This window comes from Lynx rufus, unplaced genomic scaffold (assembly GCF_022079265.1).
Source record: "Lynx rufus isolate CCGP_SWC_20201006 ecotype Redwood Valley unplaced genomic scaffold, mLynRuf1.p SCAF_8, whole genome shotgun sequence".
Lineage (NCBI taxonomy): Eukaryota > Metazoa > Chordata > Mammalia > Carnivora > Felidae > Lynx > Lynx rufus.
In genome coordinates this window covers 15,153,131-15,175,694 of record NW_025814896.1, presented here as the reverse complement: position 1 = coordinate 15,175,694, position 22,564 = coordinate 15,153,131, and the positions used below count along the sequence as shown (strand labels likewise).

General features: G+C 45.2%; 1 protein-coding gene across 1 annotated transcript in view; it reads left to right on the top strand.

The window, feature by feature from the left end:
* DNTTIP1 (deoxynucleotidyltransferase terminal interacting protein 1) overlaps window positions 1–22,564 on the top strand; it is a 27,120-nt gene extending 4,556 nt beyond the window's left edge. The window contains exons 4-13 of the mRNA XM_047068770.1: window positions 5,985–6,083; window positions 12,519–12,587; window positions 12,849–12,905; window positions 13,156–13,214; window positions 14,079–14,124; window positions 16,386–16,444; window positions 16,547–16,607; window positions 20,002–20,073; window positions 22,041–22,096; window positions 22,208–22,564. Of these exons, the coding sequence (XP_046924726.1) occupies window positions 5,985–6,083; window positions 12,519–12,587; window positions 12,849–12,905; window positions 13,156–13,214; window positions 14,079–14,124; window positions 16,386–16,444; window positions 16,547–16,607; window positions 20,002–20,073; window positions 22,041–22,096; window positions 22,208–22,346 (717 nt within the window). The 3' untranslated portion in view covers window positions 22,347–22,564. The remainder of the gene's footprint in view (window positions 1–5,984; window positions 6,084–12,518; window positions 12,588–12,848; window positions 12,906–13,155; window positions 13,215–14,078; window positions 14,125–16,385; window positions 16,445–16,546; window positions 16,608–20,001; window positions 20,074–22,040; window positions 22,097–22,207) is intronic.

Genomic DNA, 22,564 nt, shown 5'->3' with positions numbered 1-22,564 from the left:
TGTGAGCCAAGGGAGGGGCAGAGAGAGAGGGAGACACAGAATCTGAAGCAAGTTCCAGGCTCTGAGCTGTCAGCACAGAGCCCGACGCAGGGCTCGAACTCACAAACGATGAGATCATGACCTGAGCTGAAGTCAGATGCTTAACCAACTGAACCACCCAGGTACCCCTGATCTGAATATTTTTAAAGGGTCACTCTGATGTGAAAAGAAGCAGCTGCAGGAGGACCAGTTAGGAGGCTTGAGATGATAGTGGCTTGAGTGTTAACAGTAAAGGTGTTGGGAGTCGGATTCCATGTGCATTTTTTTTTAAGTTTTTATTTTGAGAGAGAGCCCATGAGCGCACGCACATGATTGTGCATGAGTGGGGGGTGAGGAAGGTGGGGGCAGAGAGGGAGAGAGAATCCCAAGCAGGCTTAGCTGTGTCAGCACAGAGCCCAACGTGGGGCTTAATCCCACAAACCACGAGACTGTGACCTGAGCCGAAATCAAGTCAGATGCTTAACTGACTGAGCCACCCAGGCACCCCAGATTCTGTGTGTATTTTATTTTATTTTATTTTATTTTATTTTATTTTATTTTATTTTATTTTATTTTATTTTATTTTATTTTTATTCTGTTCTGTTCTATTCTATTCTGTTCTATTCTAGTGTGTATTTTAAAGGTGCCAACAAGATTTGCTGGCAATTCAGATGTGTGGGGTAAAAGAGCAGAAGTAAACAATTTCTGAGTTATCTGCCCTGGGCAGCTATAAAAATAGCATTGCCACTGACTTGCTATGAGGAAAGCAGGAACGAGCGAGGGAATCGGGAGCTCAGTTTTGGAGCTCAGTGTGAAGTTTGAATGGGACTACCATTCAGTTAGAAACTGGAAACCAAGAACTCTGCCTTTCCTTCACCTTCCCCATCCAGTCACGGAGTCCTGTACCTTCCACTTCATCATCCGTCACACATGCCTTCATCACCTGTCTTCTTCCTTGCCTCTGCCTTGGTTCAGGCTTTCATCTTCTCTCACCCAGGCTCTGGCTGTAACTGCCACTCTTTCAACTCACCTTCCATACAGCTGCCAGTGACATCTAAGGTGTAAATCTCAGGGTGTCACTTCCCTATTTAAAATCCCTCGGTCACTTTCCATTGCCTTCTGGGTGAAATCGAGATTCCTTAACATGGCGTATATGGCCCACTGTGATCAGACCCCAGCCACCCCTCCCCATATACCCGGTTATTACTACCCCTAAATATTGCATGTTCCAGAATGCACCATGTATTCTCATGCCTGCACACGTTTACATATGCAGAAGTAAAGAGGTTAATCCACTAGGAAAAGGCTAGGCCAGGAGTCAGTCTAGGATTGCCGGTCTCCAAAGCCCTTTCCTTATCATTTCCCAATAGTGGATACCGTGATTCAAGAACTTTCTCTCCTGGACAAATGCTGGATGAACACAATTTGTGGCTCTGTGCTCCCTTCTTATGTAGTCTGTCGAGATACCTCCTTATTGGGGCACTTGGGTGGTTTAGTCGGTTAAGCGTCCAACTCTTGATTTCAGCTCGGGTCATGATCTCATGGTTTGTGTTATCGAGCCCCACATCCAGCTCTGGGCTAACAGCACAGAGCCTGCTTGGAATTCTTTATCTTCCTCTCTTTCTGCTCTACCCCCTGCCCACCCCCATTCTCTCTCTCCCTCTCTCTCTCTGCTCCTCCCCCACCTCGTGCTCTCTGTCTCACAAAATAAATTAATAAACTTAAAAAATGTATATCTCCTTATCACCCTTGTTTTCAGATAAGAGACTTGATTATATCACTGCTTCAGATAAGTTCACACTGTTGATTGACCTCTTCTGTCTATCCATTGTTTTAAAAATGTTTAGGGTAGTAACTTCTAGCCATGACTGATCTTATCTGAGACATTGTTCATCTGTTCATCGTTATTGATTTGTGTGATGACTAAATGCATCCCTCTTTTTAAAAGAAATATCCTAATAATATAGTTCATAAAATAGATTGATGGATGGACAAAGGGATGAATAAATAGATATGTTATAGCAAATGTAACAAAATGTTAAGTGGTAGATGTTAGCTAGTCACTGATTGAATAATTGTTTCAATTTTACGTTTGAAGTTTTTCATAAGAAAATATTGGGGAAAAGATAATACAAATATTTTGAAAAGTAAAAACCTAAAGTCACTTAAACCTCCCAGAGATACCAAACTGTTAACAGGGACTACGTAGTCTCCCATACTTATTTGTGTGTGTGTGCGCACACCCATGTTCAAAAACTACGTGGCATCATTTTACACACACTGTTCTGCAACTCAGTATTTTCATTTAACAATATAATTTGGTCCTGTTTTTAGGTCAGTACATAATAGCTCACCCTGATTCTTTTCCTTTTTTCTTTTTTTTAAGTAATCCCAGTGCCTACCTTGGGTCTTGAACTCAAGACCCTGAGGTCAAGAGTCACGTGCTCTACTGCCTGAGTCAGCCAGGCGCCCCGTCGCCCTGATACTTTTTTTTTTTAAGTTTATTTATTTATTTTGAGAGGGAGAGAGAGAATCCCAGGCAGCCTCCTCACTGTCAGCGAGGTGAAATCCCGCGAACCATGTGATCATGACCTGAGCCGAAATCAAGTCGGCGGCTGCCTGACCCGACTGAGCCACCCAGGTGCCCCACCCTGATTCTTTCATAATAGTTGCAGAATAGCATATTGTATGGATGTACCACAACTAGATAGTCTCAAGAACATTCAGATTATTTCAAATTTTTATCTATTACAAACAGTGCTACACTGAACACTTTGAGTATACATCTTTATTCGCTTGTGAGAGTTTTTCTGGAGGATAAATTTCTAGCGATGGAATTGGTGGCTAGAAAGGAAAACATTTTTTGCCCCGAGAAAATTTCTCTCCAGAAGGTCGTACAATTTTGTATTTCTCCCAGCAGCGTTTGCGAACACCTTATTCAGGACCAAATTTCATTCTCAGGTCCAGAGATCACTTACAGTCCCCCCTGTATATTCATCACACTGCCATCTCCCCTGCTGGCTGTAAAGAATCCAGACTGTTTTAACTAGCTTTCACTTAGCCAATACTCAACACTGAATACCAGCATTAATCTCTAGTTCTTAGGGTTTTGTTCTAAAGTGAAACTGTGACCATTCATTTAATTTGGCCTGAAGAATTTTCCTCTTCATCTCGTGAGATTTCTAATCCACACTTTCTCACTCTTTTCCTTGGCTGGACATTAATAATATCAGGCATTTGGCCTTGCCAAATATAAAATGTGGGTGCCTGGGTGACTCAGTTGGTTAAGCATCTGACTCTTGATTTCAGCTCAGGTCATGATCTAACCATTGATGATTTTGAGCCCCACATAGACTCCATGCTGACAGTGTGGAGACTGCTTAGGATTTTCTCTCCCTCCTGTTCTCTGTCTCTCAAAATAAATAAAATAAACTTAAAAAGCAGGGGGGGGGGGGCATCTGGGTGATTCAGTCAGTTAAGCACCCAACTTTGGCTCAGGTCATGATCTCATGGTTCATGGGTTCGAGCCCAGCATCGGGCTCTGTGCTGACAGCTCCGAGGCTGGAGCCTTCTTCGAATTCTGTGTCTCCCTCTCTCTCTGCCCCTCCCCTGCTCATTTTCTGTCTCTCAAAAATAAACCAACATTAAAAAAAAAAAAAAAAAAAAAAAGCTGAATACAGATACTGATAGATTCATTTTTCAAGAATTATTTTTTTTTTTTTAATGTTTATTTATTTTTGGGACAGAGAGAGACAGAGCATGAACGGGGGAGGGGCAGAGAGAGAGGGAGACACAGAATCGGAAGCAGGCTCCAGGCTCTGAGCCATCAGCCCAGAGCCCGATGCGGGGCTCGAACTCACGGACCGCGAGATCGTGACCTGGCTGAAGTTGGACGCTTAACCGACTGAGCCACCCAGGCGCCCCAAGAATTATTTTAAATAAAATAAAATGAAAGTATATCTCCTTGAGGGTGCCTGGCTGACTCAGTAGAGCACATGACTCTTAATCTCAAGGCCCCCAAGTTGGGGGGCACGGAGCCTACTTAAAATTAAAAAAAAATTTTTTTTAACATTCATTTTTGAGAGACAGAGACAGAGTGCAAGTGGGGGAGGGGCAGAGAGAGGGAATCACAGAATCCGAAGCAGGCTCCAGGCTCTGAGCTGTCAGCAAAGAGCCCAACGCAGGGCTCGAACTCATGAGTTGCGAGATCGTGACCTGAAGTCGGACACTCAACTGACTGAGCCACCCAGGTGCCCCAAGCCTACTTAAAATAAAAAAAAAGAAGAAGAGAAAGAAAGTACGTTCCCACAGTAGGAGCAGTGATTATAGATGCCAGCATTTTTCTGTAACACTCTTTTAGGACACAACTTGGACTCTTACTGTGAATGTGTTCTCAGTGACTCCATCTGAGGCCGCTCATCACCTGTCCCTCAGTGTTTTCAGACTCCAGCTCTCCCTCTTCCCCCATAGAAGAACCTTCTGCCTTCCCTTTCCCCAGCTGATTGGGACTTCTGGTGTCCTGGGGCCCTGGCCAAGTCTCATGCTGTCCATCCCACACATTTCTTTCAGATAGGGCAAAAAATTCAGTGAGGACCTTCTATGCTCGGGATCTTTCCTGGCCTGGGCTGTTCCTCTTTTCCTATACAAAGTAATACAGGTACATTGTAAAAATTGAGAGACTATAGATAAGCAAAAAAAAAAAAAAAAAAAAGAAAAGAAAACAGTCATCCATAATATCTCCACTGTTACTTTAATAAAATTTTTACAGTTCTTTTGTCTGTGTTTGCTTTATGCTGTTTTACATAAATAGACTCACTCTGTACGAAACTGTTTGATGCCTTGCTTCCTTCACTTAGCAATATGTCTTGAATGCCTTGTCATGTCAAAAATATATTCTCGGGGCGCCTGGGTGACTCAGTTGGTTAAGCGTCTCACTTCGGCTCAGGTCATGATCTTATGTTTCGTGAGTTTGAGCCCCACATCAGGCTCTGTGTTGACAGCTCAGAGCCTGGGGCCTGCTTCTGATTCTGTTTCCCTCTCTCTCTCTCTGCCCCTCCCCTGTTTGCTCTCTTTCTCAAAAGGAAAGGAAAGGGATTGTTTTTTTAATTTTAGAAACAGTGAGCAGTAGAGGGGAACAGAGGGGGGGAGAGAGAGAATCTTTTTTTTTCTTTTCTGAGTTTATTTATTTATTTTGAGAGAGAAGAGACAGCGTGAGCAGGGGAGAGGCAGAGAGAGGGTCCCTGAGAGAGAATCCCAAGCAGGCTCCACATTGTCAGTACAGAGCCTGATGCGGGGCTCGAATTCACCAGCATGAGATCATGACCTGAGCTGAAACCAAGAGTCAACACGCTTAACTGACTGAGCCACTCAGGCGCCCCTTTTCTTACTGTGGTTTTTAATATTTGCACACTACTTCCTGGTATGGATATACCACGATTTATTTGAGCAATAATTGGACATTTAAGTTATTCTTTGGTTTTGTACTGCTTACACATTAATGCTGTAATGACCATCCTTTGGGCATCTCCATGATTATTTCCCTCCTTAAGAGAGAATAAAGTGAGGAACCTAGGATTTGACTCTAAATCTGTCTGATCTCAGGGCTCCTGGGTGGCTCAGTCGGTTAAGCGTCCAACTTTGGCTCAGGTCATGATCTCGTGGTTCGGAAGTTCGAACCCCACATCGGGCTCTGTGCTGACAGCTCAGAACCTGGAACCTGTTTCGGATTCTGTGTCTCCCGCTCTGTCTGCCCCTCCCCCACTCGCGCTCTATCTCCCTCTGTCTCAAAAATAAACATTTAAAAAAAATTTTTTTAATAAATCTGTCTGATCTCAAAGCCACATTCATAATCCCTTTCCCTTCTGTATGAGGGTAAGACAAAAGCTTCTCTTTTATATTCCATTTCCTTCAAGTTGATGCAAATTAGCAGGTCTTCTGACCTTGTCCTCTGTTCTGCTTCCCCCTAGTTCTTCCAGAAGGCAGCACTGAATGTGAGAGACAATGTGGGGGAAGAAGTGGACGCAGAGCAGCTGATCCAGGAAGCCTGTCGGAGCTGCCTGGAGCAGGTGAGACCAAAGGGGGCAAGAGATGTAGGCACAGGGTTAGTCCTCGGGGCTCTATTAAGAAATGTGATCACTTCGTTCATGGTATTTGGGGGAGCGGGGGGTGTGGTGCCTGACGAGCCACTAATATCCATCTAGGGCTTAGAGCTGCTGCTGGCAGAGAGGAGGGAAGTGGCTCCCATGTGCCAGGCTCTGTGATAGATACTTTCACGTGTATTAGTTCATTGACATCCCAGAAGGCATATTTTAATCCCTAGTTTACAGAAGAAGAAACTGTGGTTCAGAATAAGCAAGAGTTAGAATAGCTAAGGACTGTCTCACCTCTGCAAATACTTGGTGACTTAACTCTTCAAGTAGTTATAGCCCCTTTTGGCATCATGGAGACTGTCACCCTTTCTGCCTCTCAGGGTGTGGTCAGGAGGCATGACATCAGGTCTATAAATATGGCTGTGTTCCCAAGATAGAAGTGAACCTGTTTGCATGTGTCAGCTGTTCTTACTAATAGGAATTGTCAGCATCACCCGGATTTTGTGCTTGACTGTGAAACCACTAGGTATCAGAGATGGAAATTTTTTCATACTCAGAGGCACAGAGGCTAGTTTGAGCTTAGTCGTGTGAGGACGATTCTCAGACATGAGACAGTGATGTCTTCTGGGTGCTTGGCTGGCCAGCTGCTCAGGCACAGCCTCAGAAAAGAGCGAGACCAGGGCCGGAGCCTCAGCCTCGAGAGGACAAGATTCCATCCACCAGTGCAGTGAAAGCTGATCTGCTTCTCATGGTCTGTCACAATTAAGCTAGCCAAACTCCCAGGAGGCCAATTCATTAATTCACTCTGGGTCTGTAGTATATTATAATCAGTTGTAATGTCTGCTGGTAATAAAACCTGGCAGTTTGCTAACATTACTATAAGTTTGAACTGAATCAAGATTAAATTAATAAACTTTCAGTCTCAGTTGCATCCCAGAATGCTTTTTTCTTTTTAAGTTGATTTATTTGGGGCGGGGGGGTGGGGGGAAGGGGGAAGGGGCAGAGAGAGAGGGAGAATCCCAAGCAGGCTCAGAGCCTGATATGGGGCTTGAACTCTCAAACCATGAGTTCATGACCTAAGCCAAAGTCGGACGTTTAACCAAGTAAGCCACCCAGGTGCCCCCTAGAATGCTTTTTTTTGAGTTTATTTCTCGCTTCAGGTAATATGTATTGAGAGCCCACTGTGTGCCATTTCTGTGCCATGCCCCGACAGCACTGTGCCAGATGGACATAGTCCTTACCCCCAGATCCCTGATGTTACTCCAGTAATCATACAATAGACCTAGGATTACAAACTGTTCTAAGTGCTGTGAGTGTGGGAGGCAATGAGAGAGTACACTACAAGGTAAGGGAGCGGAGTACATCTAAGGGACGGAAAGCGGGCAGGGTTGCTGATTTTCAGAGGGTGGAGAAAATACTTGATGAGGTCGGAAGGGTAAGCAGAGGCCAAATCAAGCAGAGCACTGCAAACTGAATTGTACTATGGTGTTTTAAGCAAAAGAGCTGCCTAATGAGATTTGCATTTTGAAAGACCACTCTGGCTGCCATGAGGAGATTGGAAGGGAAATGTGTGAAACTATGCCGGAGTCCCCATGAAAGATGAGATTAAAGTGAACTGGGCATAGTCTGTACTCCACGAATGGTTTCACCTTTCCAGTCTCCTGAATCCCCATGTCCACCTTGTGGACTCCCCCCTTGCTGGGATTGATGGGACTGGGAAGCTAGCATGTGGAACAGAAGGTATATGATCAGAGCACAGGAATTAGAGCACAGGAAGATAGAAAGCCCAAAGTCCATCTTGAAACGAGACGAATCAAGAAACTTTGAACAAGTCTTTTGACCTTTCTGTTCCTCAGTTTCCTTATTCCTAAAATTAGGGGTAAGAATCCCACCCCCCTACCCCCAAGGTTTGCTGTAAGGATTAAATGAGAAAATATACATACACTACTGACACAGAACATACTAGATATTAAATACATGGGAGTTCTATTCATAATTATAACACTCGCCTGCCTTAGGGACCCCTGGCTGGCTCAGTCAGTAGAGTGTGCGAGTCTTGATCTTGGGGTTATGGGTTCAAGCCCCACGTTGGGTGTAGAGATTACTTTAAAAAATAATAAAATCTTAAAAAAATAAAAATAATAAATGTAAGGGGCGCCTGGGTGGCTCGGTTAAGCATCCGACTTCAGCTCAGCTCATGATCTCACGGTTTGTGAGTTTGAGCCCGCCTCGGTCTCTGTGCTGACATCTCAGAGCCTGGAGCCTGCTTCAGATTCCGTCTCCCTCTCTCTCTGCCCCTCCCCTGCTCATGGCTCTCTCTCTGTGTCTCAAAAACTGAGTAAACATTAAAAACATTTTTTAAAAAATAGTAAATGTAATACACAACTGCCTTACAACAGAACCTAGTTTTTGGTGGCCAGGTACTCGGAAGTTCTTTGGGGTCCCCTTGTCTAAACTGCACGCAGAACTTCATTACATACATAGATTCTTCACATTGGACATGATACAATTAGTTTAGTTTGTTTGTGTTAAGACTTGATTTGCCTGTTTGCACTTCTGTTACCGACATTTACCATCTCAGTCATGTTCCCTAATCTCCTTAGCTATCCCTTTATGGCGATTTCTTAGGGAGAAATGGCTGATCTTAGCTATAGCCCATTGCCTTGCATTTTTTGTGTCCTTCATTTTATTTTGCACAGCAGTTGTTTTTATTTGTTCATTCCATTTGTACAAGTAATATACATCCATTAGCAATTTGGCATAGTAGTTAAGAAGGCAGGCTTTTTCTTGATTTACACCATCCAGATATGAGTGCTGGCTGGACTCACTGTGTGACTTCAGGCAAGTTACCTCACCTCACTGAATCTCCATTTTCTCATCTGCAAAGTGAGTAGAGAGGTGCTACCTCATAGGATTGTTGTGAGGTTTAAATGTGGTGGTACTCTTAAAACATTTATTCAGCAACAAAGACTCAGTAAATGTTACCTGCCGCTGGTTTATGTTAAAATTAGACAGAATAAATTGTAAGGAAGAAAAGTAAAATTCCTCCTGATCTCCCTACCAGCAGTAACTCATATTAACATTTTGGTGCATTTTCTTCTTCTCCCTATGTATGTTTTCACCTATGTGTATTCGCTCATGGGGGCACGGGGAATGCAGTGAGGAACAAAAACAGACCACCCTTGAACCCACGGTCTCCTTCGGCTGCCACCCTGTTCCCTCTTACAGCTAGACTTTGGGAAAGGAGGCTGTCACTGGCTCCACTTTGCACCTGCTGTTCATTCTTTCACTCACTTTGTTTCGGTGCCATTCCTCACCACTTCACCAAAACCCCTCCCATATCAGGGTCCCCAGTAACCTCCATGTTGTCAGATCCTCTGGACCCAAAGTGTCCTCAGTTTACTTCTTGGTAGCGTTTGTGCCAGGGGGTCATTTCATGTTTCTTCGAACACTCCTCTCCAGTGCCTTGACTTTGCATCCGCTCCTCCTCGGCTTCCTGGACCAGCTCACCTTCTCTACCTGCCCTCTTAACCATTGGTGCGTTCGTGAGTTCAGTCCTCAGACCACTTCTCTTCTGCGGCTCACTCTCATTCTAGGTGATTCCCTCCAGTCCTGTGGCTTTGAAGCAGTTTAACTGCTGATGATTCTCAAATGTGTATCTGAGCCCAGAGCTGCCTCCCCCCGTGCCTTCTTCCGGTCCACTCTCACGGCAGCCAGACCTTTCTCTTTAAAGATGAAGCAGGTTGCGTTGCTCTCCTCTTTAAAACCCAGTGACTTCCCACCGCAGGCAGAGTAAAACCCTGATGCCTTAACATGATCCACAGAGCCCTCCCTACCTGCACTAGCTCCATTAACTTCATCTCATCCCACCACTCCCTCGCTGGCTGTCTTCTAGCTGTACTGGAGTCCTTTCTGCTTCTCCAGTACACCAAGCTTGGCACCTTGGCACCTGCTGTTCTCACTGCCCAGCATGTTCTATCCTTAACTCTTTATATAGGTGCCTCCTTTTCTTCAGCTTTGGCTCAAATATTGCCTCATCAGAGAGGCCTTTCCTGGCCACTCCATCTAAAGTAGCACCCCATCTCACTCCTTTCCTCACCTCCAGTTAATCTCTGTCACCTTACTTGTTTATTTCTACCATTTATTTCAATATGAAATTATTAATAGTTCGTGCACCTACTTCCTGTCTCCCTTTCCACCCCCACTTCTGCTAAAAGCTTGAGCTTTGCAAGAGTTGAGGCCTGATCTTGTCCGCTGAAGTATTCCCAGCCTGAGACTATGACTCGTAATATGTGTACACAAAGTGTTGAGTGATTGCGTGAGTGAGCGAGTGAGTGAATGAATGAATGAATGAATGAGGAAACAAAGGAACAAATGGCAAATGAACAGGCAGGGTTCCTGCCCTCATAAAACTGACAGCCTGGTTAGGGCAGACAGGTATGAATTAAATTACCACAAAATATGCACATAATTTCACACGGAGACTTATGCACCCTTCACTGCAGCGTTTGGAGGAGAAGGTCATGAGTTCAGACTTAGCAGATTTGGGGACCTCAGCGCATAGACATCAGACAGACTGTTGTATAAATCTGTAGCTCAAAGGAGAAGCCACAGCTGAAGAGAAAAAAATCATAGTCAACATTGTGTGTCAACTATACTCAAAAAAAATTTTTTTTAATTATGGTGTCGTCACTTTATAGATGTTAAGTGGAGCTGTGAACGTGATGAGAGTAGATAGAATACCAAATGGAAGAAGATAGAATGAACCAGATTGCGGAAGATGAGCCAGCAGAAAAGGCTGAGAGAGAGTGGCCACACAAGTAGGAGGAAAACCAGGGAAGTGTGGCCACAGGAGCCTGTAGGAAAGAGTTTCCAGAAGTGGGGAGTGCCCAGGCCTGTCAAATGCCACTCACATGACACAGGTGTTCACATGACTATAGGGCTCCTCACTCACCCCTCTCTCCTCTGCCCGTTATTTGCCAGGCCATCTTTTTCTTCACACAGGCCAAGTCTGTTCCCACCTTGGTGCTCTTGCACTCCTCCCTGCTGCTGACATGCTTCCCCTCAGCTTTTCTTCTAACTGCTGCTTCCTCTTCCTCCTCCCCCTCTCCCTCCTCCTCCTCCTCCTCCTCCTCCTCCTCCTCCTCCTCCTGCCCAGCCCAGAAGGCTGCCTTCTCCGAACAGCCTCCCCTCTGCTAATTGTCTGTCATATCTGCCTGGACTTTTTTTCTCCAGAGTATTTATCATGATCTGAAATTACCTTGTTTGTATGTTTGTTGATTTCCTTATTTCCAGATTGCCCACAGAGTGTGAGCTCCACAAGAGCAGGGACTTTGCAGGTGCTATTTACTACTATGTCCCCAGCACGTCTATACTTGGTGCCAAATATTTATTAAATGAAAAGCAGTGGCTTATGAAGTAATATGTATTGTATTAATGCATTTAGTTAGGAAAAATATATAGTATATATTTACAAGGAAAAGAGTAATGAGGAATTTACATTGAAATATTAACGGTAGCCTGTGCATATGGGAAATTTCAAGTTTGATTTTTTTTTTTACATAGTTTTCTAATTTTTCATCAATGATCATTAATTACAGTTGACCCTTGAACAGGCAGGAATGAGAGGCGCCAATTTCCTGTGGTAGAAAATGCACGTATAAACGTGTTTTTAGAAGTAATCTCAGGGCACCTGAGTGGCTCAGTCGGTTAAACATCCGACTTCGGCTCAGGTCATGATCTCACAGCTTGTGAGTTCGAGCCCCACACGGGCTCTCTGCTGTCAACGTGGATCCAGCTCCAGATCTTCTGTGTTCCCCTCTCTCTGCCCCTCCCCCACTCCTATTCTCTGTCCCTCTCTCTCTTTCTTTGCAAAAATAGATAAAACATTTTTTTAAAAATTTTTTAAGTAATCTCTGCACCCAACATGAGCTCGAACTCACTACCCTGAGATCAAGAGTCCCACACTCTACCAACTGAGCCAGTCAGACGCCCCCACATATTATAAACTTTGACTCCAAAAACTTAACTACTAACACCTTTATGTTGACTGAAACCTTACCAATAACATCAGCAGTTGATGAACACATTTTGTATGTTGTATGTTTTATATACTGTATTCTTAACAATAAAATAACCTAAAGAAAAGGAAATGTTATTGAGAAAATCATAAGGAAAATACATTTACAGTACTGTACTGTTTTTATTGGGAAAAATCTGTGTGTAAGTAGACCTACACAATTCAAAGGGTCAACCGTACTTAAGTATTTTAAAAAATAGGTCTCTGTTTATATGTATATCTTGGAGTGCCTTTGTACCGATCATGAAAAATTTTCAACCCAGTTTGGAGTTTTAACCTAGCTGTTATCCACCAAAATAATAACTGTTAACACCTTGGTCTTTTCCCTTCAGGCTAAACTACTGTTTTCAGATGGAGAAAAAGTAATACCCAGATTGACCCATGAACTTCCAGGGATAAAGGTCAGACTCACTGTGTCTGGGGTGTTGCATGGGGAGACCGATGAGGCTGGGAGGCAGGTGAACTCTGTGGGCCCAGGGAGGTTCCACGTATTACCTGTTTGTAGGACCAGGTCCAAATAGCATCATTGGGAGAGCTTCTGAAGCCTGGTCCAGGGAGGGGCTGGAGGGTGTAGTCCCAGGCTCTGGCTTCTGCAGCCCCACGGGACCTGCAGCTCCCAGGCTCTGGCCTTTCACTGACTCCTCCCTTCCATTTTCCTCCAGCGTGGCCGACAGACAGAAGAAGAATGTGCCCATCGAGGAAGCCCCATTCCCAAAAAGGTAAACCATCTCCCCATTTTCTGTCTGGGAAAAGGCCCTACAAGTCCAGAAGAAGGTAGAGGGCCTCCTCCGTGCACCGTGGAGCCTATCTAGCATAAGAGGCAGGACCCCTGGAGACTGTTACTCTCCCTGTCCACTCTCATTTGGTCTCTTTGGAAAACCATCTCCAGCAAGTGACCCTGGACCTGCCAGTGGCACGGGGTAGGGCTTCCCACAGGGTCAGGCCTCTGACAGCTGTTCTTTACGGCAGAGGAAGGGACGGCCTCCTGGACACATGCTGTCAAATGACCGGGCGGCTGCCGGCATGGTGTGAGTAGGGGCCAGCGGTGTGGTGAGAACGGGGAGGGAGTGGGCCTGGAGGGGGACAGGCCAGAGTTCTGCCTGCCAAAATCAGATCCAGCATTTGAGTCACCAGGGAGGAGGGTTAGTCTGGTTTGAGGGCTGGGGACAGAAGGCAGCAAAGGGGGGACACTTTTATCCTGCTTTTGCCCCAGAACTGTTCAGCCCAGCTTGATTAAATACCAGAGCTGTTTTTATTGTTAGTATATATTAAATGCTCATAAGGTGCCACAACTGGTCTAAACACCTTATGTACTTGACCTTTTCATCCTTACAGCCACCCTGTAGTGAAGGTATAGTTACTTTTGCAAGTAAGGAGACAGACTCAGAGAATTTTTGTCCAAGGTCCTACAGCTAATAATGAACAAAATCGCGCTACGGTTTTTGAAGCAGCAGAATCTTTCTTTCAAACAAAACTTTACGTGGAAGCCTGATAGAGCCGCACGGGTGGGGTTGGGAACAACGGGGACAGCTTGAAACCACTGGTCTAGGAGACGGAGCAGTAAAGTCATCGTACCGTAGCGTGGTCTCCCGAAGCAGCCCCACTGCTCACAAACAGGAGAGGGAGGGTAGTTGCTGCTGTTCTCTCCTTTTCGCAGATGAGAAAACTGCAGCTCAGAGAGGTTCCCGGACTTGTCCGCGTGGCTAGGTAATATCAGAGCCAGTCCTAGAATGGCTTTTTGCCTTCGTACCTCCTCCTGTGCGTTACCAGGAGGAAAGACAGCCAGGGCCAAAGTGAGAGTATGTGAGGAACTCCCACCACCGCCAGCAGGCTCTGCTCCAGTCCTGGGCCTCACCCCGGAGAAGTCACCTTTCTTCTTTCCTTCCAATCAGATGGAAACCAAAATCCTGTGAACCAATTCGCCGAGAAGGCCCCAAGGTATGATTATGTGAGCATGGCAGTGACCACGATGCCAGGGAGACTCGGTCAAGGCTCTGGGCCCACCATGAGGGAAGGGGCGAGTGTGTGAGGTATTTGTGAATGCCATTCCAGAGCCATCCCCCTATTCCCCGACCCCTGCCCTGCACCCACGCCCCCGCTGGCCTCCCAGAAGGGTCTTAAATAGGGATTGGAGCTAGGGATACTTAACATGTGACAGGCACTGTACTAAATCTTTTGTACGGATTATGTGGTTGCACTTAATCTTTTTTTTTTTCAAGTTTTTATTTAAATTCTAGTTAGTTAACATACAGTGTAATACTGGTTTCAGGAGTATCATTTAATCTTTATAACAATCTTATGAGATAGATTCTGTTATGCTTCTGTAGTTGAGCTTCCTTTCCTGTGAACGACCTTGTGGGAAGGAACTATTTTATCTAGTTAGCTTATATACTTAATACCCTTGAATGTATGTGAAGGCTTAGAGACATGCTCAGAGTCACATACCTGCTGAGTGGTCAACCCAAGTCTCAAAGCCAAGGTTCATTGCCACCAGAGGCTATGCTCTTAACCATTAGCCTCTGTTGCCTCCAGAACGGTTGTTTGCAAGCTCTTTTAGCAATAGAATCCTTTCTTCAAATAAAATCATGTGTGGAAGCCCAGTAAGGTACCTGAAGACTCCTCTGTCCTGGTTGAGGCTGTGTCCAGTAGAAATGTTTCACCTCCCATTGCTTCTCGGCCTTTTGGCTAAGATCAAGTGGAGAAATGTTTCACCTCCAGGGCGCCTGGGTGGCCCAGTCAGTTTAGCATCCGACTTCGGCTCAGGTCATGATCTCGCAGTTTATGGGTTCGAGCTCCATGTCAGGCTCTAAGCTAACAGCTGGAGCCTGCTTTGGATTCTGTGTCTCCCTCTCTCTCTGCCCCTCTAGTGCTCTGTCTCTCAAAAATAAATAAACATTAAAAAGAAAGAAAGAGGAAAGAGAAAAGAAAAGAAAGGTTCCACCTCCTGTATTACTGGACTTCTCTGCTCTCACACTGGTGACCATGCCTTTCGTCTTAAACTCTGCTCCCTTGATTGAAATGCTCCTGCATTTGCCTGATCTTTCTGTTCCTCCCCAGACATCCCTTCTGTCTCTCGTGAGTTCTTCTTCAGCAATGACCCATATACATGGGCGTTCCTCAGAATTCTCTCCCTGGCCCACTCCTGCACCCAAAGTTTCTGTGAATGATGTACTCAGGGCTCAGTGTGTCCTGAAGTTGCCATACCCCCTTGTTTGTCCCACACCTCTCTTTCTGGTGTAAAATTTATATACCCTGCCTGCTAGAACGCCCTGCCTAGAATTTCCATAGCATTTCAAATATCCCACATTGCAGTCGGAATCTTTCTTCACAGACCTTCTTTGACATTCTCTACTTGAGTCATCTTTCCCTCTCCCCCTCCTTCCCATCTACATCCCCTCAAGTCCTGGACAAGTGTACCTCCCAAATATATCACCATTCCTCTTCCCTTTTCGTCATCCATACTGCCACCTGAGCTCAGACCCTCATCTTTCAGAAGTACGTTAGGACAGCACCCTCTAAACTGCTCCCTGCCTACAGTCTTGCCACTTCCAATCCATTAGCCACATTGTGGGCAAGTGAGCTGTCTTTAAAGCAAATCTGGCTGTCCCTATTTAGAGGCCTCAGTAACTCCCCGTGGCCTACAGAATAAAGTACAGACCCACAAAAAGAAGCATGCCAGGGTCTCAAGCCCTCTCTGCCTCTCTCTCCAGTCTCATCAGTTGCCACTTGCTAATCTGTGCTCCCTCTCCTTTAGGTGTAACAGAATTGCTCATGGTTTCTCTAGCATGCCAAGCCCACTGTCCCCTTCTGCATTCATCCTGGTCCCTTTCTTCCTCTCCTCCGCCCTTTCAGAATTAACTTGGGAATTACCTCTGCAAGGGAGCCTTCCTGTTGCTCTCCCCCTTGGCATCCCTCATGCCCGGCCCTCATCTGTACCCCTGCCTGTCTCGTGGTGGTATAATTACTACACATACGTCTGTGGTCCCCGGAGAGCAGACTGTATCTTACTCGTCTCTTTATCCCCAATGTTTAGTCTAGCATATCGTCAAGTACTTGGTTACTTAGTCTAGCATATCTTCAAGTACTTGGTTACTTGAATCAGCTGTTTGGAATAGTGGACAAGGATAATGGTAGGAAGAGTATTTCCATCCTGTCCAGCAGGTACACCTCACCCTCACCCGCCTCTGTCTTTTGCATAGTGGGACCCAGCCCGGCTGAATGAATCTACCACCTTTGTGTTGGGATCTCGAGCCAACAAGTAAGTTTAAGGGCTTTGGCGCGGAGGGAGGGGGGCAACTCTGGGGCCTGCTCCTAGGACTGCAGCTGCTGGAATCCTTACCACTCGTCTGTTCCTTTTCAGGGCCCTGGGGATGGGGGGCACCAGAGGGAGAATCTACATCAAGCACCCGCACCTCTTTAAGGTAGGTGAGTGCTAGGAGTTGGGCAGGCCTTTGCAGTGTGTGTAGATGGTTGTTGGGAGCTCTGGATGGCACAGAGAAGTTTGGAACAAATACTGATCTGGGAGTCAGGACTTCTGGGTTCTAGTCACCCCTCTGCCCTTAACCTTTACCTTTTGTAATTTACTCAACAACTCTGTATCTCAATAGTAACAGCAACTTTCTTTGTGTGCTTATTGTGTACCAGTTTCTTGTGCTGCACTTACATTATCTCATGGAACTATCCTTTAAGATAGGGATTGCATATTGTTTTACAAAGGGAAAAAAAACAAAAAAACAAAAAACAACCCAGAGGTAAAGAATGGCTAAGTGACTTGCCCAAAGTTACTCAGCCAATAAGTGGTGAGTCAGGATTCCAGGCCGGGCCTGTCTTTGGTAAAGTTTGAGCTCTTTACCACTACCTTATTCAGTTGTCTGTAAAATAAAGAGATTGAAGCAGGGCAGCAGTTCTAATCCTTTTCAAACAAAGGTACTTTGGTCTCTACTATTTAAGAAAATAATGGGGGAGGGGCACAAATTCCCTCACCCCCTTAAATGAATTTATGTTTTTTCAGTCACAAAAGCATCCAAATATATTACAAAGATAGTAGTGCGTGTGTGTTGAAGACAGGTGATTTTGCACCTGTGCATAAGGCTTGGTGCCCCTTGCCAGAACCACACGGCTCCTTTGGGGTCCCAGAATTACGGCTCTGTGTGCTACATTCTGTGCAAGTTCAAGTTCTCTGATGGGCAGACTTGCTTCTAGTCTTTCAGTGCCTTCACTCCTGCTGTTGCGCTTGATGACCTTCCTCCCCCAGGCTTATCTCTGCCTGACTCTTCTGTAACCTCCACCTCTTCTAAAACCCCTCTAGCATTATCTCCCATGTCTGTGCTCCTGGACCTACTTGGAACTCCAGTAGCACAGTGGTTAAGAGTAGAGTTTCAGTCCAGGTTCCACCGCTTAGTAGCCAGGTGACCTTGAGCAAGTGGCTTCACATTTCCCAGTCTGTTTTGTCATCTACCAAAAGAAAATGATACAAACCAACCTTTTAGGATGAGCAGAATTAAGAGAGAGTGCAGTGAACTCCCGGAGCAATGCCTGGCACATAGCAAGGGCTCAGCAAATGTTCGTTGTAACCAGCAGACATTCCCGATTCTTAGATTCGCCATTCTTAAACTGCTGATCCGCACTCATTACTGGTGGGTGTGATGTCTCACTGTAACCTTTCCAATCTAAGAAGTGGAGGGAAAATGTTTTTGTTATTTTACTTTATATTCTGTTAGTGACAACGAGCATCATTTCGATGCATCCCTTTGTATTTCTTCTGTAAACTGCTTATTGAATTTTTTGCCCATTCTTCTGTCTTTCTGACGCATTATTCAAATTTTTGTCCTTTTTAACTTTTTTTATTATAAATATATCACCCCATTCTTATTGTAAAAAGACTCAATATACAGAAGCTAATAGGGAACAAAACACAAAGTTTCCCTTCACCCTTGATCTAGAGTCTCCTCCCCTAGAGGCCACCAACAACAACATGGTAGCATCCTTCAGTTCCCGCCCTGTGCACACACATGGGAGTGTGTGTGTGTGTGTGTGTGTCCTTTAGTGATTTGACAATACATATGTCAGTAGCCATAATATGTATATAAGTATATAGTGTTGTCTCCCTCTCTCTCTGACCCTCCCCCATTCATGCTCTCTCTCTGTCTCAAAAATAAAGGTTAAAAAAAAATTTTTTTTTTAAAATAAGTACATAGTGTTCTCTGATTGTATTTTTTTTTACCCCAAAATTCATTCATTGAACAAATATTTATTGAGTGCTAAACACTCTCAAGGTGCTAGATACATAGCAGTGAACAAAACAGACACAAAAAACTCCCTGCCTTCACAGAGCTAACATTCTTTTCTTTCTTTCTTTTTTAATTCTTGAGGGAGAGAGAGAGTGCGCATGTGCACAAGCACATGTGCAGGAGAGGTGCAGGGAGAGGGGGAGAGAGAGAATTCCAAGCAGGAATTCTGTGCTGTGAGCACAGAACCCAACCTGGAGCTCGAACCCACGAACCGTGAGATCATGACCTGAGCCAAGATGAAGAGTCAGATGCTTAACTGACTGAGCCACCCAGGTGTCCCACAGAGCTAACATTCAGGACCAGCAGCCATGGCTTGGGGGCCAAATCCAACCTGTAGCCTATTTTTGTCCAACTGTGGTTTTTTATATTTTTAAAGAGTAATTTAAAAAAATAAAAATGAAGGATACGTGACACAAATGTATGTGGCCAGCAAAGTTTAAAATACTTACTAGCTGGCCCTTTAAAAAAAAAAAGAAAGAAAGAAAAAGTATGCTGACCACTATGAATCTATGGATAATATCTGAGAGATTTGTCCATGTTATTAAATTAAGTCTCCTTCATTTTATTTCTAACAGCTGTGTAGAATTTATATAGACTAGATATTCCATAACTTACTTCATTACTCTGCTATTAATGGATATTTACATTTTTAACTAGTAGTTCTGCTATTACACACAATGCTTTCCCAAATATGCCTGTGTACGTGTGTGAGTGATTCTGCAGGATACATCCCTGGAAGTGAGATTGCTGGGTCAGAAAGTGCATACTTTTAAATTTTCTGATTAATATTTATGTTACTTGGGAAACGAAATAAGCATTTAAACTCAAAGAGTGGTAACGATGCAGATTTCTCTGCTTTGTCTCTATCTCAAATGTTGTGCCTGTCTTATAAAACCTACCTTTATTGAGCACTTACTGTGTCAGGTACTATCTTTCCTACTTTTTATGCACTATATCATTTATCCTTACCGAGCACCTGATGAGGTAAGTATGAACACCATTTCATGGATGAAGAAACCGAGTCTCAAGGAAATTACTGCCCAGGCTGACACCATCTACTAAGGGGCGGGCAGGAACCAGAATTTAAACCTAATTCCAAAACCAGGTTCTTCACCGCAGTACTATTCTGCCTCCCCCAGAGCTTGACCTGTCCTGATTTTTGTCTTAGAAAATAATGGTCACCATAACCATTCACATGTGTTATAAACTACCTCAGGTCATTTTTTAAAGAGGAATTAAGCTCTAGAATAGTAGTCATCAGTCTGACCAGTTGCCAGAGTTCTGTGTTCTGAGAAAGGAAGGGGTAGGGATTAGAAGTGCTAAAGATCTAGTATGGGGGTCCCGACCCCTGGCCTCCTGGGCTCAGCTCTACTTGCTGTGAAGAAGTTGGCGAGCCCTCTGACATCCACCAGGCTGAGACGAGGTCTTCTTAGTAAGAACTACTCAGGGACCGAGAGATGGCTCTGGGGCCAAATGAGAAAAGTTCCTCTCACTAGGCTAACGTCTGTGATTTCATCCCTCACAGTACGCAGCTGACCCCCAGGACAAGCACTGGCTGGCCGAGCAGCATCACATGCGGGCAACAGGAGGGAAGATGGTAAGTACTGTTCACACGTGCCATGTCAGAGACCCACCCAGCCCGGGGACCAAGGTTCCGACCGACCTCCGAGTGAGACTCAAAGCCTGACGAATGTGGAAAGGGAGACTTGTCAGGGTGGAGAGGGCCCGTTCCTTCATGCTGAAGGTCGGACTTAATCCCTGGATTCCCTTCCCACACACCACTCCCTCAGCCTCCCACATCATCCCTTGTATTTGGATTGTATTAGCTGTGCCTAAAAATGTCAACCACCAGACACACTTAACGCTACTTTCCCCTCATGTGCCCATTGACAGATTGCACTCGTGGATCACAACACTCTTCTACCAGACACAGCTATAGAATCTTCCCAACACAGTGATCCAGGCAGCACGTCTTGTCAGTAGGAGTTAGCACATGCAGTAAAACTTGTTTGCCACACCTAGCAGCCCTTTCCAGAATCACCTCTGCTTAAAGAGTACTTAGCTTATATCAAGCAACAATCTTGGGGAAAATCATCGCTGTGTGTGTTCTAAAAGTAGCAGGGTTTTGTTCATCACATGCAGTGTCCCCCACCTGAGGCCTCAGTCGCACCACTGTGACTGCACCTGTTAGAACTCAGTGGCCTTGCAAACCAGTATGCCATCTCCTTTCTGGCAAGGAAAAACCATCTTCTTTTTAGTACTCTTCTTATTCCTACCCCCTGTTTAAGAAGATGTCAGGGATGGGGCGCCTGGGTGGCTCAATCGGTTAAGCGTCCGACTTCGGCTCAGGTCACGATCTCGCGGTATGTGAGTTTGAGCCCCGCGTCGGGCTCTGTGCTGACTGCTTAGAGCCTGGAAACTGTTTCAGATTCTGTGTCTCCCTCTCTCTCTGACCCTCCCCCGTTCATGCTCTGTCTCTCTCTGTCTCAAAAATAAATAAATGTTTAAAAAAAAAATTTTTTTTTTAAAAAGAAGATGTCAGGGAGCTTAGCACTGATACATAAAACGCAACATAACATAAATAAGAAATAGATGGGAAAAAGGAAAGACAGGATCTAAAGTTAAGCTATAAGCAAGACGAGCTTTATTTCTTTTTTAATTTTTATTTTTGAGAGAGAAAGCATGAGCAGGAGAGGGGCAGAGAGAGGGGGACAGAGGATCCAAAGCAGGCTCTGCACTGAGAAGTAAGCCTGATGCTGAGCTCGAGCTCACGAACCATGAGATCATGACCTGAGCCGGAGTCGGATGTTCAACCAACTGAGCCACCCAGGCGCTGCAAGACTAGCAGCTGACTTTTTTTAATTTTTTTTAATTGTTGACTTGATAAACCAGCACACTTCCATGGGTCATCACAAATTTAGCTCTAGAACCTTCTCAAGGACACCTCATCTGTTAGATAGTTCACAGTGCTCATAAGGTGAAAACAGATTCCTCAGGGGACACACAATCCTGACCATAAGAGCAGAAAGAACTGTCTCTCACAGAAGACTTTCTCATGTGATGGATGACATCCCCTGTATGGTAAGCTCATGAGAGGGCTCTCCCACTGCAGACCGTGGCATTGTGCCAAAGCTGTTCCGTAGGCCCCAGGACCACAGCAGTATGTGCAGCTTCTCATGTTTTCCCTTTTGCCATGAAGTTCAAAACCAGATTATCTTCGTTCTTAGAGTTAACATATGGCTTCCTCCTCCTGATTTCCTGTTTCCATATGTGTTTTGCTAGCTCTCTTGCCATTTCATTTTAAGCTACCTCAGAGGCCTTTTTTAAGAGGAAAGGGCCATAAATAAGTCACCAGTCCCACTCCCTAACCCATAAAGTTTCTATATGTGTGAAAGGCGGTCTCAGGGCGCTGTTCCCCAGTCTCTCCCTACTCACTCTCTCCTCCTAAATTGTAAATCATGCCCCTCTCCCTTCCAGCCCTGACATTAAGCACATGTTTAATCAAGTGTTGTTGAGTTGAATTGAATCAAAGGCAGTGACCACTCTCCTTTGCTCCTGACTCAGGCCTACCTCCTCATTGAGGAGGACATCCGGGACCTCGCTGCCAGTGATGACTACAGGTAAAACCAGTCATCTGTCCCCTGCCTCTCCCCTCCCATCACAGTAGCCCCTTGGGGTGAGCCTGGGCCCATACCCTCCCTTGCTTCAACTCTCCTCAATGTCTGTTGCAGAGGATGCCTGGACCTGAAATTGGAGGAGCTGAAATCCTTTGTGCTACCCTCCTGGATGGTTGAGAAGATGCGAAAGTACATGGAGACACTACGGACAGAGAATGAGCATCGTGCTGTTGAAGCACCTCCTCAGACCTGAAGCCAGGTCCCCTGGCCACACTTGGCAGCCCTCCTCCCAAGGCCCTCCCCCACATGGCTGAGGCCACTGCCGGGACTGCTCCTGGACGGATCTCAGCGGCATTAAACTGTGCCTGGGCTAGTCTGTAGTGACTCATTACAGAGCACCCCCAGAATGGCACGTGGTTCTATATTTGTAAAGTTACGGGGTTAAGAAGCAATTAAACAGTTTGTAATAAA